This window comes from Sciurus carolinensis, chromosome 1 (assembly GCF_902686445.1).
Source record: "Sciurus carolinensis chromosome 1, mSciCar1.2, whole genome shotgun sequence".
NCBI lineage: Eukaryota > Metazoa > Chordata > Mammalia > Rodentia > Sciuridae > Sciurus > Sciurus carolinensis.
The window spans coordinates 201,879,905-201,901,527 of NC_062213.1; the positions used below are offsets into that span (position 1 = coordinate 201,879,905).

The window sequence follows — 21,623 nt, forward strand, 5'->3', positions numbered from 1 at the left end:
AACTAACACTCACTGAGCACCTGCTGTGCACCAGGCTCTTCAGATCCATGATTTTGATCATAGCAACCCTCACAGTAACTCTCCAGGTAATATTATTGCTAATTACTATTGGTCTCATTTTAACTTACGCTAAGAAAGGTAGAGTGCCCTACTTGGGAGGCTGAAGCAGGAGGATATGGAGTTTGAGGCCAGCCTGCATACTCTAGCAAGACTATCACATCAAAGATAGACAGATAGATAGATAAGTCAGACAGAAAGAATGAATTAGAAAGGTGACACCTCAAAAATAAATAAATAAATAAACAGAATCAGAAAGGTAGCATGCCAGCCAGGCATGGTGACACACACCTGTAATCCCAAGAATTGGGGGGATTGAGGCATGAAAATTTCTAATTTGAGGCCAGCCAAGGTAACTTAGCAAGACCCTGTCTCAAATATAAAATAAAGGAGCTGGATACAGTGGCACATGCCTGTAATCCTAGCGGCTCAGGAGGTTGAGGCACGAGGATCATGAGTTCAAAGTCAGCCTCGGCAAAAAGTGAAGTGCTAAGCAACTCAGGGAGACCCCTGTCTCTAAATAAAAGACAAAATAGGGTTGGTCTCTAAATAAAAGACAAAATAGGGATGTGACTCAGTAGCTGAGTGCCCCGAGTTCAATTTCTGGTACCAAAAAATTAATAAATAAATGAAATGAAACAAAGGGCTGTGGAGGTGGCTCAGTGACAGAGCACTTGCCTAGCATGCCAGAGGTGCTGGGTTCAATCCCCAGTAGGAGGCGGAGTGGGGGGACAGATGAACAGATAAAAGAGTGCCAAGTTCAATAGGGAGTGCTACAATGTGAACCAAAATTTGGCAGGGAAGAAAGCCAAGCTCTGCCATTCCATCACTAGGCTCTTCCCCCTTCCCTGTGACTGTGTCCTCTCCATCTGAAACTTAATAATGTTAGGTGAACCACAACAGATCTGAAATCTATGTAAGAATCTTCAATAGTCAATGAATCTTAGGTAATCAGATTGAATGACACCTCTGTTCTGCACAGAAGGTAGAGAAGCTAGTGTACAACAGGATAACCCTTCCCCTCCCTCTGGGTCACAACATGTAGACTAGAAGGGACTCTGATAAGAGATTAGCCATGCAAAATAGTAATGCGAAGAAAACAGAACAAGGATATGAGGCAATACATGGAATTCCAACAACCTGTCTTAAGGATAGACTAAAAAGATTAGACTTTGCCATTATGAAAAAGCAAATATGGGACTGGAGATATAGCTCAGTTGGTAGAGTGCTGGCCTTGCATGCACAAGACCCTGGGTTCAATCCCCAGCACCAAAAAAAAAAAAAAAAAAGAAAGAAAGAAAGAAAAGAAAAAGAAAAAGCAAATATGTCTCTCAGATCTAAAAGTCATCAAGGACAGCTAGCATAAAAACCATGATTGAGGGCATTCTTTTGAATTTCAAGGAAATTACTTCAGAACAACAACAAAAAAAAGAACAACTTCACAGAATAGCAGTCAACATGAAAAATCAGACCTCAGAAGATGTTGTAATGGGGCTTGAGGAAAGTTGTTCATCTTTTTGAAAGTGAAAATCCAGAACATATTAAATGGAATAATAAAAACATACAACACATTGTATCAGGTATTGTTCTAAGTACTTTTGCATAAATAATCCCATTTAATCCTAAAGAGACTCTATGGGATAGACATTAGTATTATTTCTATTTTAAGGACAAAGAAATCAAGGTCAGAAAAGTAACCTATCCAAGGTAACAGTTGCCTTTTTTTTTGCAGTGCCAGGGATTTGAACCCAGGGCCTTGTGCTTGCAAGGCAAGCACTCTACCAACTGAGCTATATCCCCAGCCCCCAAGGTAACAGTTGGTACATATGGGGCTAGGACTCTAAGCCAGAGGGGCTGGCTTTAGAGTATATGCTTGTAACAATTACTCTCTGCTACTTCTCAAGGGAAAAGCGGGTTTTTCGTCCATCATCTTTTGAAAACCAAGGTTGATGCCACAAGGCCAACTAACAAACTTTCTACCAGAGGCAGAACACTGGTTCAGCCCCACAGGTCTAACACTATGCAATTCTTCCCACACACAAATCAGGTTTGGAGGAGTGATCCAAGAGTCCTTTCAGTCCTGTTCTGTTCAGGCTGGAGAAATGGGAAATTAGACTGATCAGGACTTGAAAATGAAATGACAGATAAGTGCTAAAGAGTACTGGGTCACTTAAAAAGTGTGCATTTGCAGCTTACTGTTGGACAGTGATAACCTGGCAAGAAGAGTTCAAGTTTTTCCTCAGGCTACTAGCATATTCTGATGCAATCCCATCTCTATCAGCTCTGAGAAAGAGGGCAAAGGAGAAGCTACACTGAAAACCAAACAAGTGCTGGCCAAGCCTCTGAAGGAACCTTACTTAGATCCTTTTCCACAAATACAGAGAGGGCAATTTCCAGAACCAAAGTAACCTTGGAGCACAATAATGGCTCCAAGTGGCAAGATTTCTAGTACTCTTCACAGTACTGGCAATTAAATGCCCTAGAGGAAGCAGAAACTGAGGGCACCCTTCAACCTCAGCCTATGGGCATTCCTAACACATAAGGGCTCAGAGAAACCCAGACCCTGAGGAGCCTGGGCATTTCAGCAAACTAAGTAGGGTAGACAAGAAAGGACCACCACTCTTCTCAGACACATCCCAAACTCTGGAACCTCTGACAGTGAGAAGCTGGAATCAGTCCTAGTTGTTTCCCATGTTTTACAGTCCAGAATTTTCTTCCTGAATCACTCACACGGCTGAGGCTGGTCTGGGGAATATGTCCAGGTAATCCAACTCCCTCAAGTGTAATTCTTCCAATAGGTTTATGGTGAAGAAAGAAACATTAAGTGGTGGTCATCTGCCTGGGAAGGAAGTGAAATGCTAGTAAACTGCTGAAAACTTTCCCCCTCCTGGGGACTGCATCCAGGGTCAGGAGCATGCTAGGCAAGCACTCTACCACTAAGCTATATTCTCAGCCTTTTATAGTTTATTTTGAGAAAAGGTCTGGCTAAGTTGCTCAGGCTGTCCTCAAACTTGCCATCCTCCTGCCTCAGTCCCCCAGTGGCTGGGATTCCAAGGGTGCACCATCTTGCCCCCCTTGCTGAAAACCTTTAAAGGTGCTTCAAGGTGAGAAATGAGTGATAAGGTCCGAGGCTGAAACCATCTTTTTCTTTCCAGGTCTAATTCTAACTAAATGCAAAACATGAATGGGCTAATTAGAGAAGTCACCTATACCTAGATCCAAATCCAGATCAAATGGGCACATGATTTTGGGCATGATACAACTTCTGCGAAGTGGGGGGTCAATACATAGTGTGTACTTCATAAAGGTTGGAGTGAGCACTAAAACCAGAAAAGAGACGCAATGTGTCCTAACATGACAGCACGCAGGCAAAGGACGGTCTCTCTCGGCCCCTCTCTCTTCACCTCACTCCACCTCTGGACTATAAACCCCTTCAGAGACCTTGTCCCTGCGCCCCGACGGAAGTCGTCCAGGCGTCAACACTGGACCTCGTGGTCGCCTTGCCAGATTGGGATTGGGCTAAATCTGCAGGTGAAGAGCTAGAGCGGGAGCCCGGCCAAGCAAGCCACCCCCAGGGCAGCGAGGATGCATCCTCAAGCAAAGGCGGGGGGCGCGCCCGGGTTCCAGTGCGTCCCCACCCTACCAACGCGCTCCGAGGGTCCGAGCGCGTTTACGACCCTCCCACTCGGCGCGAGAAGAGCAAAGGAGACCCAAGGCGAGGAGGCCGGCGGAGGCCGCTCCCGCAGGTCGAGGCTGAGGCCGCGGGGGGTGGGAACCCCGAGGTGGTCAGGCCCCTCCCGGGGACAGCCGGCTCGGCCGCGCCTCTCTAGGGGGGCCCTCGCCGCTCCAGGCCGGGGACCTCGCGAGGGTCCCGCCGCCCTCCGCACCGGACTCTAGTGGGCCCGGACAGCGGGCCAGGCGGGGCATGGGGACCGGCGGGCCCAGCAGAGCCCCCGAGCCCGGCCCGCGAAAGTGGTCAAAGCGGGGTCACCGGGGGAGGGGCCGCGCGGGGAGGTCCGAGAGGGGCGGGGCCGGAGGGGGCGAGGGGCCGGGGCCCGGGCTCCGGAGACTCGGGGCCCCCGCCGGCTGCCGGCCGTGCGCCCAGCGCCCCCTCGGCCCGGGCCCCCGCCGCCGCCGCGGGGCAGTCCCGCTCCCCTCATACCTGGCTGGGCTGCTCTGCCTGCTCCGAGGACGCCATCTTTGTGAGGCCTGACTAATCTATCGCCGCTGGGCGAGGCTTCTCCCAAGCACCCTCGCTCTCGAGCTCCGGCCCAGACCAGAATAGCAGGAACTGAGCCTGTCGATGGGCGCGGGCTCGGGCCCAGGGCGGAACCCCTGGAGCTCTCCGCTCGACCCGACCGGTCCCGTCGGTGTCCGTCTGTCATTATTATATATGCATTATTTTTCTCGAATTAAGTCTCTGCCCGTCCCCTCAATTCCATGGGCACATTCAAGGACCTGCTAAGCATTTAGTAAATGAATGAATGCGAAGAAATTTGGAAATTAATTTTTAACCACTCAGTACAGTACTATTCATTGAGTGAATAGTACTATTATATGTCTGGAACTTTGGTAGGAGCTAGAAATTAAAAGATCCAAGAGCCAACTCCTGATCCTAAGCCCAGGACAAACACACACACACACAACTTAGCATTGATGGGGACAGAACTCTAACTCTGGGCAGATCATTTATCCAAAACACAAAAAAGAGGGTGCTTTATGGGGAGGTGCCTCTGAACCGTCATTACTTTATAATGGTTGGATTAAGAGTTTAAACTAAAGATGAAATTACATGAATAGGGATGCAAACGTTACAGTCGTTACTCAGCTTGTATTATAACTGTGTTCTGACCAAATCGTAGTACTCAAATGGGTTGCACCAACAATTCCTCTTTACCAAATATTTGATACACACACCCATGTTTTTGTAAACCAAATATGGAAGGAGCTGACCCTGAATGAATGCGGGCGATTATTTCTACTTTAAATAAAATACCCCCCTCTAAGAAAGGAAGCTTTTGGATTTTTTTAAATTACTATTTAATTTTTTTTTTTTTTTTTTTTTTTTTTTTTTAATGACACAGGGTCTTGCTAAATTGCTGAAGGTCTCACTAAGTTGCCCAGGCTGGCCTCAAATGTGCGATTCTCAATGGCTGGCGTTACAGATGTACATCATTGCACCCAGCTAAATATTAGTTTTCCTGGAGGAAAAATACAAACTTCTGGAAGCATACTACTAGAACAAACACACCTATAGTCCCAGTTACTTTGGAGGATTTTCTTGAGCCCACGAGTTTGAACCACCAGCCTGAGCAACATAGTGAGACCTCCATCTAAAAAAAAAAAAAAAAATACTGGAAGTGATGTCATATGCCCATAATCCCAGCAACTCAGGAAACTAAAGCAGGAGAGCAGTTCAGGTCCATCTGGGCAACTTAGACCCTGTCTTAAAAAATAAAAAGGGTGTGGGGTGTAGCTCAGTAGTAAGAAGTGTCCCTGAGTTCAATTCCCAATTCCAAGAAGGAAGGAAGGGAGGGAGGGAGGGAAGAAGGGAGGGAGGGAGACGGACAGACAACAAGAAGAAGGAGGGGTTGTTGTTGTCAAGCAACATCTGAGCAATTTTAAACAGTGCTGTTTTTCGAATTTTCCCTTTTCTGGTTTACTTTTTGTTGTTTGGTCGGAGGGGGCAGCAATTGAAAGTTTAATTTCAACTTGGCTACCCACAGCATAATTGGAGTAAACTGTTACTTTGGATATTAATGTTTAGTCTTTTTTTAGACCATATTTATTTTAGTATTGTCCAATAATTACCAAAGGATGCATCATTTATAAATAATATTCAAAATCCCCTATTTTAGGACTGGGGTTGTAGCTCGGTGGTACAGCACTTGCCTAGCACTTGTGAGGCAAAGGGTGCAATCCTCAGCACAACAGAAAAGTAAATAAATAAAATAAAGGTATTGTGTCCATCTACATCTAAAAAAAATTTTTTTTAATCCCCCCTAATTCCTACAAGGCGGGGCGGGGCTAGGGGAGGCGGACGAAGCTGGCGTGACCGCGCTGGTGGCTGCTGGACAGCAGAAGGCGCAGTTCACTACACAGGTGCATCACTTCGTGGAGCGCGGTTGGCATGAATGTGTGGAGAAGCCGGGGAGCCGCCTAGACTCTGGAACTGAAAATTGCCCCTCGACCTGTGTGAACCGCTTCATTGACACTACTCTTGCCATCATCAGGCGGTTTGCCCAGATTGTACAGAAAAGAGGGCAGTAGGCCATCCCTGAGAAAATGACGGAAGCAGCAAAGGATCTGTTATTAAGCAGATTGAAGTGCAGGTGGGGGAATAGTTGTCAACCCATTGTGAAGTCAGTATCAGGCTGTCACCAACTTTGTTGGTGCTGAAAAGTAACAGCTCAAATGTTCAAACAGTGAAAATTTATTTATTTGGAATTCAGAAATCCCAGGTGGTTGTCACACCAGTTATTCAATAAACAAGAATTCTCCAAAGAAAAATCCCCTATTTTCTTCTATATGCCAGAATTTAGTATTTCAACTACTCAAATGAGTGATTATGTAATATTAAAGCCAAGTCACATAGCATCACATGAAACTGATGGGCTTCTTGATGTTTTTCTCTATCGTTTGTTTTTATTTTTTCTTGCCAATGTAAAATGCCAATTATTGCCAAGATGAAAACACAGATACTCATGAGAGCTATAGCAGTAAGCAGAACGCTGTTACTGGTGTAAGATATAGTTGGACACTCCAGCTTCCAGAGACATTGTGAAGGTATGGAAGGTCAGTTAGCTGGGTATTTGGAAGGACTGCAGTTCACTCTCGTTTTTGTACAGATGTCTCTCAAGAAGAAGGGTGGGGGCTGGGAAGATAGCTCAGCTGGTAGAGTGCTTGCCTTGCAAGCACAAGGACCGGAGTTCGATTCCCAGTACCACAAAAAAAAAAAAAAAAAGAAGGACAGGGAATACCCACATAAAGATGATAAGGAAAGTTTGCACATCGTATGGTAGTTGAGGAGCTAATTGCTGATTGGCTGAGATATCCAGCTGAGCCATTTTTCAGTTATCCATTGCCCTCTACAGCTGTATACACCACATAGGATCCAGGCTGACTCACTCCAACAGGTGTTATCTTATGAAGACAGTCATTAGAACACAGACCACTAAGAACAATGACTTTAACAAAATAAGCACCTGCTTCAAAGTTATTTTTTAGTGTATAGATGACAAAATCATTATTTTTATATACTTGGTACTACAATGTCCACGATTGACTTCTAAATGTCAAAAAAGGTGGCAACCGTGGCATTTCTAATTTGATTTAGGTCTCTGAGCTCCCAGTAGACTTTAAACATCTGATGTACCTCCTTACAGCTTGCATTATTACCAGGGACATTCTCCAGTAAAAAGTCCTGCTGGTTGCTTCCAGATGTACTCTTTAGTATGGCAAGAGCGTCTGGATAGCCATCCATGTTGTAGTGTCTAATAGGAAGTGTAATTGGAATTGGTATTCCAGTCAGTCATTCTTCATGCATAAATGGCACAAAGCCATTTGGAATCCCGTAGGACTGGAACCCATTGCTTTATTCTAGATCTCAGAGAGGAGATGGTGCTTTTTTGGCAGTTTTATCTTCACAGCCTGGAAGTAAGGGATCCATTTGTCCATCTCCATCAAAGTCTGCAAATGCTGACTGTTCAACCTCCCCTATATTTTGAGGTTTTGTAAATAGACTACCTCAAACTGGAAGGTACTAGAGTCAGACAATGTTGTCAGGAATCAATCTTCAGCAAAATCTTCAGTTATATTAATAAATGAATGAGAATATAGAATTCCCATTTTGTTATCAGTGTCAAAGCAGAAGCCATGATAAATTTCCTCCTAATATTATCTGTGGCTGGCTGGATTCATTTGTGATACCAAATATATTAGGAATTAGATCACCATTGAAGTCCATAATTAGTGGCTGATCTTGAAAAGTCCTTTTGAGTATGGTCATATTGTTTAATTTTGTTCCCAGAAGATAACAGCTCAGAATTCATTATTGGCATGATTTTGGGAAAAATATGTTAGAAGAACATCCATTTGTGAATCACCATCATAATCCCCAGGGACTACACTTGTTATCAATGCACTGTGATTCTTCAAGGATATGTTTACTTTGGTTTAAAATAGGGTGAATTCTGGTCTGTCAAAAAGATCTGTTTGCTTCGCAAGCACAAGGCCCTGGGTTCAATCCCCAGCACCAAAAAAAAAAAAAAAAAAAAAAAAAGATGAAATAATTTTTTCCAGCTGACATACCTCTTAATGTTTAGTCTTGCCAAAGAACAAATTTTCTTATTTTCAATTTTTCAATTTTGATTTATTTTCAATTCTAAAATCAGGCAATTCTTCATTCCATCAAATAGAATAAGTGTTTCAATGAGCACAGCATAATAGGTTAACTTTATAGGCATAAACAACAACAAAATAACAGATTGGTCATTTCAAAGTTACTTTCCTTATATAACGAGGACAGAGAAGGAGAGCAATAAGAAAATAACTGGTCAACATATCTTCAAGTTACTTTTCTGTATAAGAATGAAGGCAGAGGGAGTTTTTTTTTTTTTTTTTTTTTTTTTTTTTTTTTTTTTTGTGGTGCTAGGGATTGAACCCAGGGCCTTGTGCACGCAAGGCAAGCACTCTACCAACTGAGTTACATCTCCAGCCCCAGAGGGAACTTCTCGATCATGCCAGTTAAAATTGGCCTGTTTAGGACACCTGGCTGTTATCTTTGTAATCCTGATTTCTGGGATTGAGATTAGCAGTTTAGTTTCAGTTCGGTAGAGTAGACTCCATTTTTTCCCCCAGTGCTGGGGACTGAACCCAGGGACATTGCACACACTAGGCAAGTGCTTTACTACTACACTCTCAGTCCTCTATTTAGATTTTTAGTCGGGTCTGTTGCAGCATGGTGCAGGAGCTTAGTCCTGAATAGTGGCCTCCTGTAATTTTTTAAACAATCTATTTATGTATTTAAGCATTTTTTTCAGCAGACTTCAAACCGATTTGCACAGGTGAAGTAGGGAATCAAATGACAGACTTTTATTTAAGGATGAACATTATGCATCTATATATGGACATAAGGACAATCAAAAATTCCAAGAAAGGATATGTGTGTGTGATGCAAAATAAATCCCCACTAACCTCATTTGTAAACTTTCAACTGCAACTCCCAAATATAGGATTAAAAACTAGACTAGGGATGTAGCTCAGTGGAGGAACGTGTGCTTAACATGCTTGAGACCGAGTTCCATTCTGCAGTACCGCCAAACACCTCTCACGAGCTCGCGTACACAGACTAACAGAAAGGCAGGCAGGCAGGCAGGCAGGCAGGCAGGCAGGCAGACAGACGCACACACACGTCAGTTTTGTACACGCAGACACTACAGCTCCCGGCATGCCCCGGGGCCACACGTGACTGACTACAACTAGAACTACATCTCCCGGCGTGCCTTGGTCTCACGCGCGATTTGTTTCTGCGAGAACTACATCTCCCGACAGGCCGCGGGAAGCAATGAGGATAGAAGGAGTGTCTTACGCAGCTTCCCCGGACTTCCCAGAGGCAGGTCCCACCTTGAAGAGGATGGAGGTGACTGCGGTCGCTCCGGGACCCGACGAGATCCGGCCTCTAAAGCCGTGTCTGCTGCGCCGCAATCAGAGCCGCGAACAGCATGGCGTGGCGGCGTCCAGCCTCGAGGAGCTGAGGAGCAAGGGTTGGCCCGGGGCCCGGACCGGGGCGGGGGACTGGGAGAACTCCGCGGGTGAATATGTCCGGTGGAGGCAAGGGACGGTCGGGCAGGGTGGCGAGTATTCTCGCAACTCGGTGGAGCCTTGGGACAAAAATGTCCCAAGGTATAGCGATTGACATTGCAGACATTTATCTCGTGTGAGACGTTATGGGGGGGAATCGGAAGCAATATGCAAAAGAAGACCGATTCCACTTAGGTGTCTTGCCTGAAACATATTTTGGACCACAAGAAGCCTGGTGCATTCCTGCCTCTCTGGCTGACCAAGGTGGCGCTGGCCCCCCAGATGAGCCCACCGAGGAGTGCAGGCGAGTTGCCACGGTCAGCTGCTACTGGTACCTGTGCCACAAAGAGGGAGCTGCAGATGACAGCTCTTGTAGGGTCCAGGCAATGAACGTGAGCTGATGGAAATTCTGAGCCCGGCCCCAGACTGCTTGAACTTGCACTTAACCATCTCAAGACGCTTAGTTTTCTCATTAGCAAAGAGGGTGTAGCCCTGTTACAAAAGATTTCTGGTATTCTCAAATGATATAATACATTCAAATGAATACAAGTGTTGGTAGCCCCTAGCAACGAATTATGTATCCAAAAAATTTCTGCAGTTTTAACGTGTGAACCAATCCCAAACATGATGTCATCCTGCCTCAAGGTCTTCCTCTGAGTCACACAGCTCCAGCAGATGTCTTGCAGAAGATATGAGACCTAGGAAATATAAATGCTTTGGTGACATGGATTTTTCTTCATAAGGGTTTACATATTCCTTCCTGGCATTAGGTTACTTCGATTTTAGTTGTACTTCCATGCACTGGATGGATAGCCTTGGCTGAGACTTCTGTTCTCTGTAGCTGGGCCTATACAGGTTTGCTGTTTTATTTTGGTTGATAGACAACATTGCCAAAGGATATTTGTAGTCTCAGCTTTTTCTATTTAATCTGATCTTGGTATTTAATGCATTGCCATCACTCAGCAGGATGCTACAGACTGGCTCTGGAGAAAGGATCTTGCCCAGTGATGATAAAAATGAAAAGCTACTCATAGAAGCTTCTGCCTCTCTTATATTTTCCTTTAAGCTAGAATAGCTATAAAGGAAGATACTGCAAAGAACAAAAAGTATTCTTTCTTTTCTCTCCTTTTTTTTTTTTTTTTTGGACACATTTGATACATAGGAGAATTTTTTTTTTTTTTTGCAATGCTAGGGATCAACCCACACACAGGAAAATTTTAGATGACCACTAAATGAATAAATGAAAGAACACATATGTACAAGGAATCAAACCAGACTTGTATTGGTTGGTTGTTCATTCAAGGACAGACTCAATGTCTCCTGGATGGGGGTGCAGAGTAACTGAAGGAAACATTTTCAGATTTATCCCCCCTCTGCCACTTATTGTGTGATCTTGGACAAGTTACTTAACCTCTCCAAGCCTTGGGTTCATTTTCTGTAAAATGGAAATAATAACAGTACCTACCTTATAGGATTACTACTGGTTATGAAAAGCACTTAAAATAATATCAGGCCACATGGTAAGGGTTACTTTAATGTTAATAGTTATAATCGTTATTGTACTTAATATTATCTCAGGAATTCTGCTCAGCTCAGGGGGCATCCATATTGAGAGTACTGGATATAATTTCCTTATGGATATTTTTCAGTTGCCAAATATTTTATTCTTCTCAGCCTGTGACATTCTAGCCATTGACAAGTCCCTGACACCGGTCACTCTGGTCCTAGCAGAGGATGGTACCATAGTGGATGATGATGATTACTTCCTCTGTCTACCTTCCAACACCAAGTTTGTGGCATTGGCCAGTAATGAGAAGTGGACATACAGCAATTCAGGTGAGGAACGCTGGCCATGTCTGACATCATCATAATTGATTTCATTGCACAAGCATCTGATTGCTGTTTGGCTGTTTAAGCATTAATGCCACAAATGTTTACCTGAGTGCCTTCTGCATGCCAGACGTGGTGCAAAGTTCTGGGGATAAAGAGGAGCGAGATAGCTGGGCATGTTGGCACTCACCTGTAATCCCAGTGACTCAGGAGGCTGAGTCGGGAGTATCGTGAGTTCATAGCCAGCCTCAGCAACAGTAAGGTGCTAAGCAACCCAGTGAGACCCTGTCTCTAAATAAAATACAAAGTAGGGCTGGGGATGAGGCTCAGGGATTGAGTGCCTCTGAGTTCAATCCCTGGTACCCATCCCACCCCACCCTACCCTGACAAAAAAAAAAAAAGAGAGAGAGAGAGAGAAGTGAGATGTAATTCTCAACTCATTCAGAGTTTACCAGACTGGAATCAGGCTGTCTGGGTCTGAATCCTAGCACTGCCATTTACTAGCCAGGTGATTCTTATTGTCATCATGATTTCAGCACCTATCTCGTAGGATCATCATAAAGCATAATATGGTATGAAACCAAGGCTTCTCAATAATATCATTGACATTTTGAACCAGAGAATCCTCCATGGTGAGAGGCCATTGTGTACATAGGAGAAGGTTTAGCAACGTCTTTGCCTTTATCACTCAATGTCCCCTGCCTCAGCTTTGACAACCAGACATTGTCAACTGTATTTAGGTCCTACCTGACACTTGGTAAGGGCTCAATAAATGTTACCTATCACTGTCACCTCATCACTGGAGATGCAAAGGCAACTAACAGAGCTGGGGTGGGTGCCCACGCCTGTAATCCCAGGGACTTGGGAGGCTGAGGCAGGAGGATCACAAGTTCAGGGCCAGCCTCAGCAACTTAGTGAGACCCTGTCTCCAAATAAAACAAAAAAGGACTGGGATGTAGTCCAGTGCTAAAGCACCCCTGGGTTCAACCCCTGGTCCCTAAAACATAAATAAAAGGCAACTATTAGCAACCAAGGATCAAAGAAGTGTCTTCAGAAAAGTCATTGCTACTAAATTGGGGAATCAGCCTTTAGCAATGGCTCTCCAGCCACAGTTGTACTTGTGCCCAGGGGCAGCAAGTGATGGCTTGCTCTTTAAGGATGGAACCAGTCCCATGCAGGGAGAAGTGCTGATGAGGATGAATGTTTTCCTATACAAAAGCAACAAAATGGAGGTGTGGTAGGCTCCTGGGTCCATGCATGACCACATATTGGGGTGAAGTGGCCTCTTCCCATAAAAGAATACGGAACATTTCACACAAAAAATAAAGAAGGAAAATTTAAGATCCTAGGTGGGGATTGGCTTTCCTGTGAATCCTTGAGAGCAGGTTCTTTCTTCCCCTGTCCTTAGTGGTGGGTGGGAAGGATACACATCCTCCTCCAGAGGTCTGTGCTAACAGGCAGGTGGAAACGGAACTTGAAGTAACTCTGACTGGCGTTTTCTCTTAAATATCAGATGGAGGCACAGCTTGGATTTCCCAAGAGTCTGTTGATATGGATGAGACAGACAGCGGGGCAGGACTGAGGTGGAAGAATGTGGCCAAGCGGCTGAAACAAGATCTGTCCAGCATTATCCTGCTGTCAGAGGAGGACCTTCAAGTAAGCCCCCTCCACAGCCTCAGCAGCGCCCTCCCAGCCTCTGCAGCCCCCAGCTCCTCCTTAGGTTCCAGGCCTCTTCCCATAATAATTTCATTATTTCTTAATTCTTAACTTTTTTATTTTTTATTTTTTTGTAGTCTTGGAATTGAACCCAGGACTTTCTGCATGCTACGCAAGCACTCTACCCCCATCAATTTCCTAATTTTTAAGTAATTCTTACATTATAACTAAGAGTCTTCGTTTTATGATGATCACCGACAGTAGTTTTTTTTTGTTTTTGTTTTTGTTTTTTTTTTTCTTTTTTTTTTTTTTGCAGTGCTGGGGATCGAACCCAGGGCCTTGTGCTTGCTTGCAAGCACTCTGCCAACTGAGCTATCTCCCCAGCCCCCTTTTATTTATTTATTTATTAATTTTTTTTAAAGGGTTATTTTTGTTTTTGTTTGGATTTGGGTTTTTTTTGGCAGTACTGGGGATTAAACCCAGGGTCTCCCACAAGCTAAGGAAGCACTCTACCTCTGAACTGCATCCCCAGACCTTTTTTTTTAAATTTTCATCTTGAGACAATGTCTCACAAGTTGCCTAGACTGACCTCAAACTTGCAATCCTCCTGCCTCAGCCTGCTGAGTAGCTGAAATTACAGGCCTGCACCACTATGCCAGCTGAGTAGCTCTTATTCAGCCCATGGATCAGTGTCACCTGTGCATTTTTTAAAAATACAGATGTCCAGTCTCCACACTGCACCCATTTAGGTGGACTGCAGGGGTCAGGGATGTGCTGCTAAGGAATGTAGAGGTGGAGTAGCTGGATTCAGACTCCAGCTGTCTTTTTGACTATGTGGCAGCAGGTTGGCTTCTTCCCTTGCATTTCCTCTCCAGCAAAGTTGGGGGTGGGGAGTATGTTTTCATTTAAAAACTATTGGTTGAATCTCTGTCCTGGGCCTCGCCTGGCTCTGAACACTGTGGGTGTGGTACTGAATTGGGGGTATGGAAGTGACTTCTTGGCTATTTTTAAACTTACATATTTATTTTGAATAAGGAATATGAATATTCATGTTTCAAAATCCAAGAGGTATAGAAAAGTAGATCTACCGGTAGCTAAAAAGTGAAAACCACTCAAACGTCCATTAGCTGATGAATGAATAAACAAAATATAGTAAGTCTGTAGTGCAGAATATTATTTGGCCATAAAAAGAAACGGAATATTAGTGCACGTTACAACATGGATGAGCCTCGAAAACATTACAAGGAGTGAAAGAAGCCAGGCTCAAAGTGCACATAATTTACAATTAGATGTATGTGACATGGCCAGAATGTGCAAATCCATAGAGAAAGAAAGCAGATTGACGTTGGGCTGTGGGCACTGAGGAGGAATAGCTAGTAACTGCTAATGGGTTTCTTTTTAGGGTGGTAAAAAAAATGCATGTGTTTTTGTTTAGTGCTGGGGACCGAACCCAAGGTCTCACACATGCTAAGCACATGCTGTACCACTGAGCTACACTTCAAGCTGGTGGTGGGAACATTATAAAATTGATTGTAGTGTGGTTACATAACACTATGATCATACTAAATCTATTGTATTTTATACTGAAACCCATTAAATGAAGGAATCATATGGTATATGAATTACATTTCAGTAAAGATGTTGAAGAAAAAGGACTCACGGGCCTGGGGAGATAGCTCAGTTGGTAGAGTGCTTGCTTTGTAAGCACAAGATCCCCAGCACCAAAAAAAAAAAAAAAAAGAAAAGAAAAAAAGAAAAAGGACTCACAACCCAAGTGTGGTGCTGCACACCTCTCATCCCAGCAACTTGATAGGCTGAGGCAGGAGGATCTCAAGTTCAAGGCCTCAGCAATTCAGCAAGACCTTGTCGCAAAATTTAAAAAAAAAGGACAAGAGATGTAACTCAGTGGTAAATTGCCCCGGGTTCAATTCCTAGTACCAAGAAAAGCAAAATCAACAAAAACAAAGCTCCCACACCTCGGACACTTGGATTGCATCAGTCTTGCAAGAGGTATACCAAGGTCATTTTGCATAGTCACTTATCTGTAAAATAAATGTACAGGTGTAACTGCTAAATTAAAGGGTACATGCATTGGATAAACATTGGCAGGTTCCCAAGACGTGACAATTAAACAGAAAGCTACAGGGCAAGATGGAGCTGCATGGGAAGTTTGGAGCCAGTGTTCCAAGTTAGGGAAATCAGGAGCCTTCTTTATTATTATTATTTTTTTTAACAAACAGAAAGGACAGGCATGGAGTGCACACCTATAATCCCAGCTACTCTGGAGACTGAGATAGGAAGATCCAAGTTCAAAGCTAGCCTCAGAGGCTAGGGTTGTGGCTCAGTGGTGGAGCACATGCCTGGCACAAGTGGAGCACTGGGTTCAGTCCTCAGCACCACAGAAAAATAAATGAAATGAAAGTATTGTGTCCATCTACAAAAAAAAAAAAAAAGCTAGCCTCAGCAATGGAAAATGGGCTGGCACTTGCTTAGAATATGTGAAGCCCTGGGTTGGATCTCCAGTACTACAATAAAAAAGAAAAGAACCAGGCATAGTGGCACATGCCTGTAATCCCAGCAACTAGGGAGGCTGAGGCAGGAAGATTGCAAATTCAAAGCCAGCCTCAACAACTTAGCAAGGCCCTAAGCAACCTAGCAAGATCCTGTCTCAAAATAAAATACCAGGAAAAAAAAGGGCTGGGGATGTGGCTCAGTGGTTAAGCACCCCGAGTTCAATCCCTGGTACCAAAAAAAAAAAAGAAAGAAAGAAAGTGATCATGAGCTTCCTTCCCACCTCAACAGACTAGCATATCTCAAGGGATCCTTTGGGGAGCACCATAAGCCTTACCTAAATAGAGACATCAGCTTGTGAGTTGCTAGTCAGAGCCTTGGCCCTGAGGGAAGCTTAGGACACTCAAAGAGAACTCGTGAGGCAGTCACCCACAGATACAGGAAAACTTGAGGCCAAGGGGAACGAGGACCTTGAGGACAGATGGGAGGGAAGGAAAGAGCACAGAGATCATTTGCACATGGTTGTGAGTCTTCGAACAAGACTGATTCTTGGGAAGTCACTTACCCTTTCTCACCTCATTTTCCACATCTGTAAAATGGGGGTAATCTAGTACCTCCCTGTGAGGTTCTTACCTCTAGAATTCTGAACTTGTGAATATATTAACATTGCCTGTTCAAAAATTGATGCAACATAAAATCTAAAAATAAAGTCTTTTCCTCAGAGAGGCCCTTCCCAATCTAGTACTCAAGAAATACAGGCTCTCTATTTTGTTTATTGAGCTTCACACTAGGGCTAAAACACAGCTGACTTGAGAGCCACTGCCCAAATGTTAGCAGTTTGCTTTTTCTTTTAAAGCGCATTTTTTATCTAGTGCTGTATATCCCCAAAAAACTGAACCTTCTTAGGAATTATCCCTGGGGGCTGGGGAGATAGCTCAGTTGGTAGAGTGCTTGCCTCATAAGCACAAGGCCTTGGGTTCAATCCCCAGCACCACAAAAAAAAAAAAAAAAAATTATCCCTGGACTGGGGGTGTAGCTAGGTGGCATTTACCTAGCATCTAGCATAGGCCTTACCTGGGGTTCCATCCCCAGTACTGGAAAAAAAAATTATTATCCTTCTAGCAGATTTAGGATATAACAATTGCTTAATTCACAAATCAAACATGTTATTTAAAAGCTGAGTATAGGGCTGGGGAGATAGCTCAGTTGGTAGAGTGCTTGCCTTGCAAGCACAAGGCCCTGGGTTCAATCCCCAGCACCACAAAAATAAATAAATAAATAAAAAATAAATAAAAGCTGAGTATAACCTGTGTGGTGGTGCATGCCTGTAAACCCAGTGGCTTGGGAGGCTGAGGCAGGAGGATCACAAATTCAAGGCCAGCCTCAGCAATTTAGCCAGGTCCTAAGCAACTTAGTAAGACCCTGTCTAAAAATAAAAATTAGAAAGAGCTGGGGACTTAGCTCAGTGGTAAAACACCCCTGGGTTCAATTTCAATCCTAGTACCTAAAAAAAAAAAAAAAAAAAAAAAAAACAGAAACAAAAAACCAAAGCTGAGTATAGCCAGGTGTGGTAACACATGCCTATAATCCCAACAATTCAGGAAGCCAAAGCAGGAGGATTACAAGTTCGCAGCCAGCCTCAATAACTTAGCAAGAACCTGTTTCAAAATAAAAAATATAAATAAAGGATTGGGAATGTAGTGGTAAAGTGCCCCCTGGTTCAATCCCAGGCACCAATAAATACATAAAAGCTAAGTATAGATTACCATTTTAAAATGGCATCTTTTAAAACAATGAACAAGCTGGATGTGGTGGCACACACCTGTAATCCCAGTGACTTGGGAGGCTGAGGTAAGAGGATTACAGGTTTGAGACCAGCCTCAGCAACTTGGCGAGACCCTGTCTCAAAAAATAAAAAGGGTGGGGATGTGGCTTAGGGATTGAGCATCCCCAGAAACCCCTGCCCCACCAAAAAACAAACAACAACGAAAAAACTTAAAACTATGAACAAATGTAGTGAAAAGTATTTAAGGTTAAAATCATGAGAGGAACTTTTGCTTAAAACAGCGTCACATTGATTCATTATATAAATGATCAGATGTGTATTTATATTCTTACAGTGGGCTTCTAAATATTGGGGTTTGGTTTTTTAAACATTTTTAGTTACAAATGGACACATACCTTTATTTATTTATTTATTTTTATGTGGTGCTAAGGATGGAACCCGTGCCTCAGATGCGCCAGGCAAGCGCTCCACCACTGAGCCCCAACCCCAGCCCCTGGTTTTGTTTTTAATGAGGCACCAAAGCCTCGCCTTCCCAGTTTCCACACTGGGAGGGTACTGGAAGCCTCACAGGCCCCTCTCTTGACCCTCAGCCCACCATGATAGGAACTTTGGGGAAAACTGAAATGGGTTCTGCGATGAATGTATCTGAGGGAGAGCACCAGGTTTAGAAGGTAGTTTGCAGTTTCTCAGAGTTTGTGTTTGTTCCTTAGGTGCTTATCGATGTTCCGTGTTCAGACCTGGCTCAGGAGCTCTGCCAAAGTTGTGCTGCTGTCCAGGGGCTCCAGAACACACTCCAGCAGGTGCTGGACCAGAGAGAGGAAGCCCGTCAGTCCAAGCAGCTCCTGGAGCTTTATCTCCAGGCTTTGGAGAAGGAGGGAGGCATCTTGTCAAAGCAGGAAGGTAGGACTCTGCTGGGGGTTACCCTGAGCGCTCAGGAGCCTTTCCTCGAGAAAGGACCCACTTGCAGGCAGCCAGGAACACTTAGAATGACGTTTCTCTTACCCAGCAGTTGCTCTACCTGGGAGCTGGCTGTGTGATTGCACGTTGTGCTCATCTCTCTCACATCTGCTTTGCAGAGTCCAGAGCTGCCCTCAGTGAAGATGTGGATGCAGTCGACACGGCTGTCAGCACAGAGATCGCCTCAGAAATCGCACTTAGGGGCCAGCTTCTGACCGTGCTAAAAGAGAAGCCTGCGCCTGAGCTGAGCTTGTCTAGTCAGGATCTGGAGGTGGGCGAGACCCAGGGACACTGAGCTCAGGGAAGGACCCGCTCTGGAGAAGTAGTAAGACTGTGCGGAGGCGTGTGTGGGGTTTCTGTTCACCTCTGCAGAGGCTGACACTTAACTGCCAGTTTGCCTATCATATGCCAAAGCATGTACTAACATGAGGAGGGCTTTAAAGAGAAGACGTGCACGTCCTCAGATCATCAAACGTCATTCTCTGGTCCAGGATTGTAATGAAATGACTAAAGCTGACAGGGACAGAAAGCAGGGCTCGAGATGGCTTCCAGTTCAGTCCCAAGACCCATAAAATAGCACGTGAGAAGGCAGAATTGTCAGCCTCTAGAGCCAGGCAACTAGGAGCCGGACAAAGGAAGCCCGTCAGGGTGGGTGCTACTCCTGGTCCTCTGTCCTTGTCCCAGATGCCTCCCTGTTGTAGACAGAAGGGAAGGAAGTTTTGTTGACAGGAGCGTGGCTCAATTTCCTGGTAGTGTTGAATGGTAAGAGAAGGCACGGGAGGATTTACAGTGAAAGAAAACTGGCGTTTCAGCATAAAGACAGAACACCTGAGCTGATGTTGCCTAATCTTACTCCCCTAAAGAAAATCCCAAAAACTCAGACGAGGCACACAGGAGTGGTTCTCAGTGGTTCTTATTCTTGCTGCAGTTGGTTACCAGGGAGGACCCCAGAGCGTTTGCAGTTGTCTTGAACTGGGACATAAAGAAGGCAGAAATGGTTCAACGGGCCTGTGACCAGGAGCTCACCCTGCGCCTGCAGCAGGTGCAGAGCTGGTGCTCTCTCAGGAATCTTTCAGCAAGGAGGAATCCCCTGCCTGAAGAGCCGCAGAGTCCTAAAAGAGCCAAGCACGACCCCACGTAGCTACAGCTGGAAACACAGAGGAAGCCCGCAGCCTTGGCTTGTCATCAGTGAAATCCTTCAGCCTGACCTCCTTATTGCCTGCGTCCTGCTCTGCCCTCTGCCTTCGTGCATGCCCTCCTGGCCGGGCTGGACACTGGCTTATGCCCACTCCAGAAAAGTGAGCCAGGTCTCTGCACTTGCTCTTCTGCTCTTGAACGATCCGGCCTACTCTGAGCACATACACTCATGTGCTCTGTTTAAAAGTACTTGTCAGGGCTGGGGGCGTGGCTCAGAGCTAGAGCAGGTGCGTGGCCTCTGCAAGGCCCTGGGTTCCGTCCCCAGCAGCCAAAACAGGAAGTAAATGAAGTGCTTGTCAAGGGCAGTGAAAAGAAACTGTCATGTCTGGGACTCACCATCCCTGTTACACAGATTCGACTGCAGAATTTTAGACATAACAGTAGAGGTGACTAATGGACTATTGATTATGGCCACAAACTTGTCTCAAATTAATGAATTTTTGTTTGTTTGTTAAAAGGCACATATTAAGTATGCAGACCACAGGGACATACAGAGTCTGATTCACCAGTTCTAATATCTAACACAGTATTGTGAAATTATATATGTTACCACTGTGAAACTCTTTTTATTTTCTAATATGTTTTATCAGCAGGGGGTATAAAAGGCCATTAAAGTGATTTCCAGGCAATATGGCTCCAAGTCTCTCTGGGAGCAGCACATTCTGGTTTATATTCTTCCTGTTTCTGTACAAACTTGCTCTGCAGGTCTGTAATCTATAATACAGTCTCCTTGTTGGAAAAGGATGGTGCGTTATTGTGGACTTATTTGACTCTTTTAATGCATGCCTAGAGGAAAACGGTGCCACCCACCGAGCAATGTGCTTCACGTGTTTTGTTTGTGTTTTTGGTGGCAGGACTTGAACTCAGCACCCACCTGTGCTAATGCTCAGCACATCTCTATCCCCAGCCCCTGCTGGCTGGTTACTAAGCAGAGAAAGGAGACATTAGGTCATGGGGTAAAGGTGAGGTAAAATGAAATTGTCTCCTAGGATCTTGGGCAGAGGGGCAGGGGTGGCGCTTAGACCTCTTTAGCACTTTTTTTGGTACTGGGGATTGAACCCAGGGGTGCTTTACCGCTGAATCACATCCCCAGCCTTTTTTTTTTTTTTTTTTTTTTTAATTTTTAGTTGTTGATGGACCTTTATTTTATTTATTTATATGTGGTGCTGAGGATGGAATCCAGGGCCTCACACATCCTAGGGAAGCGCTCTGCCACTGAGCCCCAGCCTCAGCTCCTCCCCAGCCCTTTTTATTTTTTATTTTGAGACAGGGTCTCACTGAGGCCGACCTTGAACTTGTATCTCTCTTGCCTCAGCCTTCTGAGTTGCTGGGGTCACAGGCATGGGCCACCGTGCCGCTCTCTTAGCACCTTCTTCCTCATGCTTTACATCAGTGGCTCTCACTCAGCCCCAATGTTTCCCTTTTTATAGCTTATTTTGCTATATCTCCCTGAATTTTCCTTAAATAAAAGCTATAGCTGAAAACCTAAAACATTAATCTTTTTTTAATGTATCTTTTTATGTCAATGGACCTTTGTTTTATTCATTTATATGAGGTGCTGAGAATCGAACCCAGTGCCTTACACATGCCAGGCAAGCACTGAACCACAACCCCAGTCCCCTAAAGCATTCATCTTCACACAAGAATAATATTTCAGAAGATGCAAAAGGAAAATAACTGCAATAAAATAGCATGTACTTCGCTGTCTGAATGTGACCAAAAGCACTCAAGTGTCTTTAGATGCCTTTACTTCCATATTGAATTACTGACTTTTTTTTTTTTTTCCTGTTACTGGGGGATTGAACCCAGGGTGCTTTCCCACTGACTG

At 44.5% G+C, this 21,623-nt stretch overlaps 3 protein-coding genes and 1 pseudogene across 5 annotated transcripts in view; 2 read left to right on the forward strand and 2 right to left on the reverse strand.

Annotated features, from left to right (window-relative positions):
* Nucleotides 1–4,323, reverse strand: part of Pex14 (peroxisomal biogenesis factor 14) — a 141,037-nt gene extending 136,714 nt beyond the window's left edge. For both annotated transcript variants that reach the window (XM_047559705.1, XM_047559693.1), the window contains exon 1: nucleotides 4,220–4,323. In XM_047559705.1, the coding sequence (XP_047415661.1) occupies nucleotides 4,220–4,255 (36 nt within the window). In that variant the 5' untranslated portion in view covers nucleotides 4,256–4,323. The remainder of the gene's footprint in view (nucleotides 1–4,219) is intronic.
* A 37-nt stretch (nucleotides 4,324–4,360) lies between these two features.
* On the forward strand, nucleotides 4,361–6,327 carry LOC124966892 (mitochondrial import inner membrane translocase subunit Tim8 B-like). The gene is made up of 2 exons (XM_047528756.1): nucleotides 4,361–4,427; nucleotides 6,074–6,327. Exons 1-2 carry the CDS (start codon nucleotides 4,361–4,363, stop codon nucleotides 6,325–6,327), a joined length of 321 nt encoding a protein of 106 aa, XP_047384712.1.
* A 362-nt stretch (nucleotides 6,328–6,689) lies between these two features.
* On the reverse strand, nucleotides 6,690–8,151 carry LOC124966938 (T-cell immunomodulatory protein-like; annotated as a pseudogene).
* Nucleotides 8,152–9,615: 1,464 nt separating this feature from the next.
* Nucleotides 9,616–20,539, forward strand: Dffa (DNA fragmentation factor subunit alpha). Of its 2 annotated transcripts, none has more exons than XM_047528644.1 (6): nucleotides 9,616–9,821; nucleotides 11,533–11,694; nucleotides 13,202–13,344; nucleotides 18,352–18,541; nucleotides 18,718–18,869; nucleotides 19,527–20,539. In XM_047528644.1, exons 1-6 carry the CDS (start codon nucleotides 9,623–9,625, stop codon nucleotides 19,737–19,739), a joined length of 1,059 nt encoding a protein of 352 aa, XP_047384600.1. In that variant the 5' UTR covers nucleotides 9,616–9,622; the 3' UTR covers nucleotides 19,740–20,539. The 2 variants fall into 2 exon arrangements, with proteins under 2 accessions (XP_047384600.1, XP_047384610.1); XM_047528654.1 differs by having other exon boundaries at nucleotides 18,718–18,923; nucleotides 19,527–19,666.
* The last annotated feature ends 1,084 nt before the right edge of the window (nucleotides 20,540–21,623 follow it).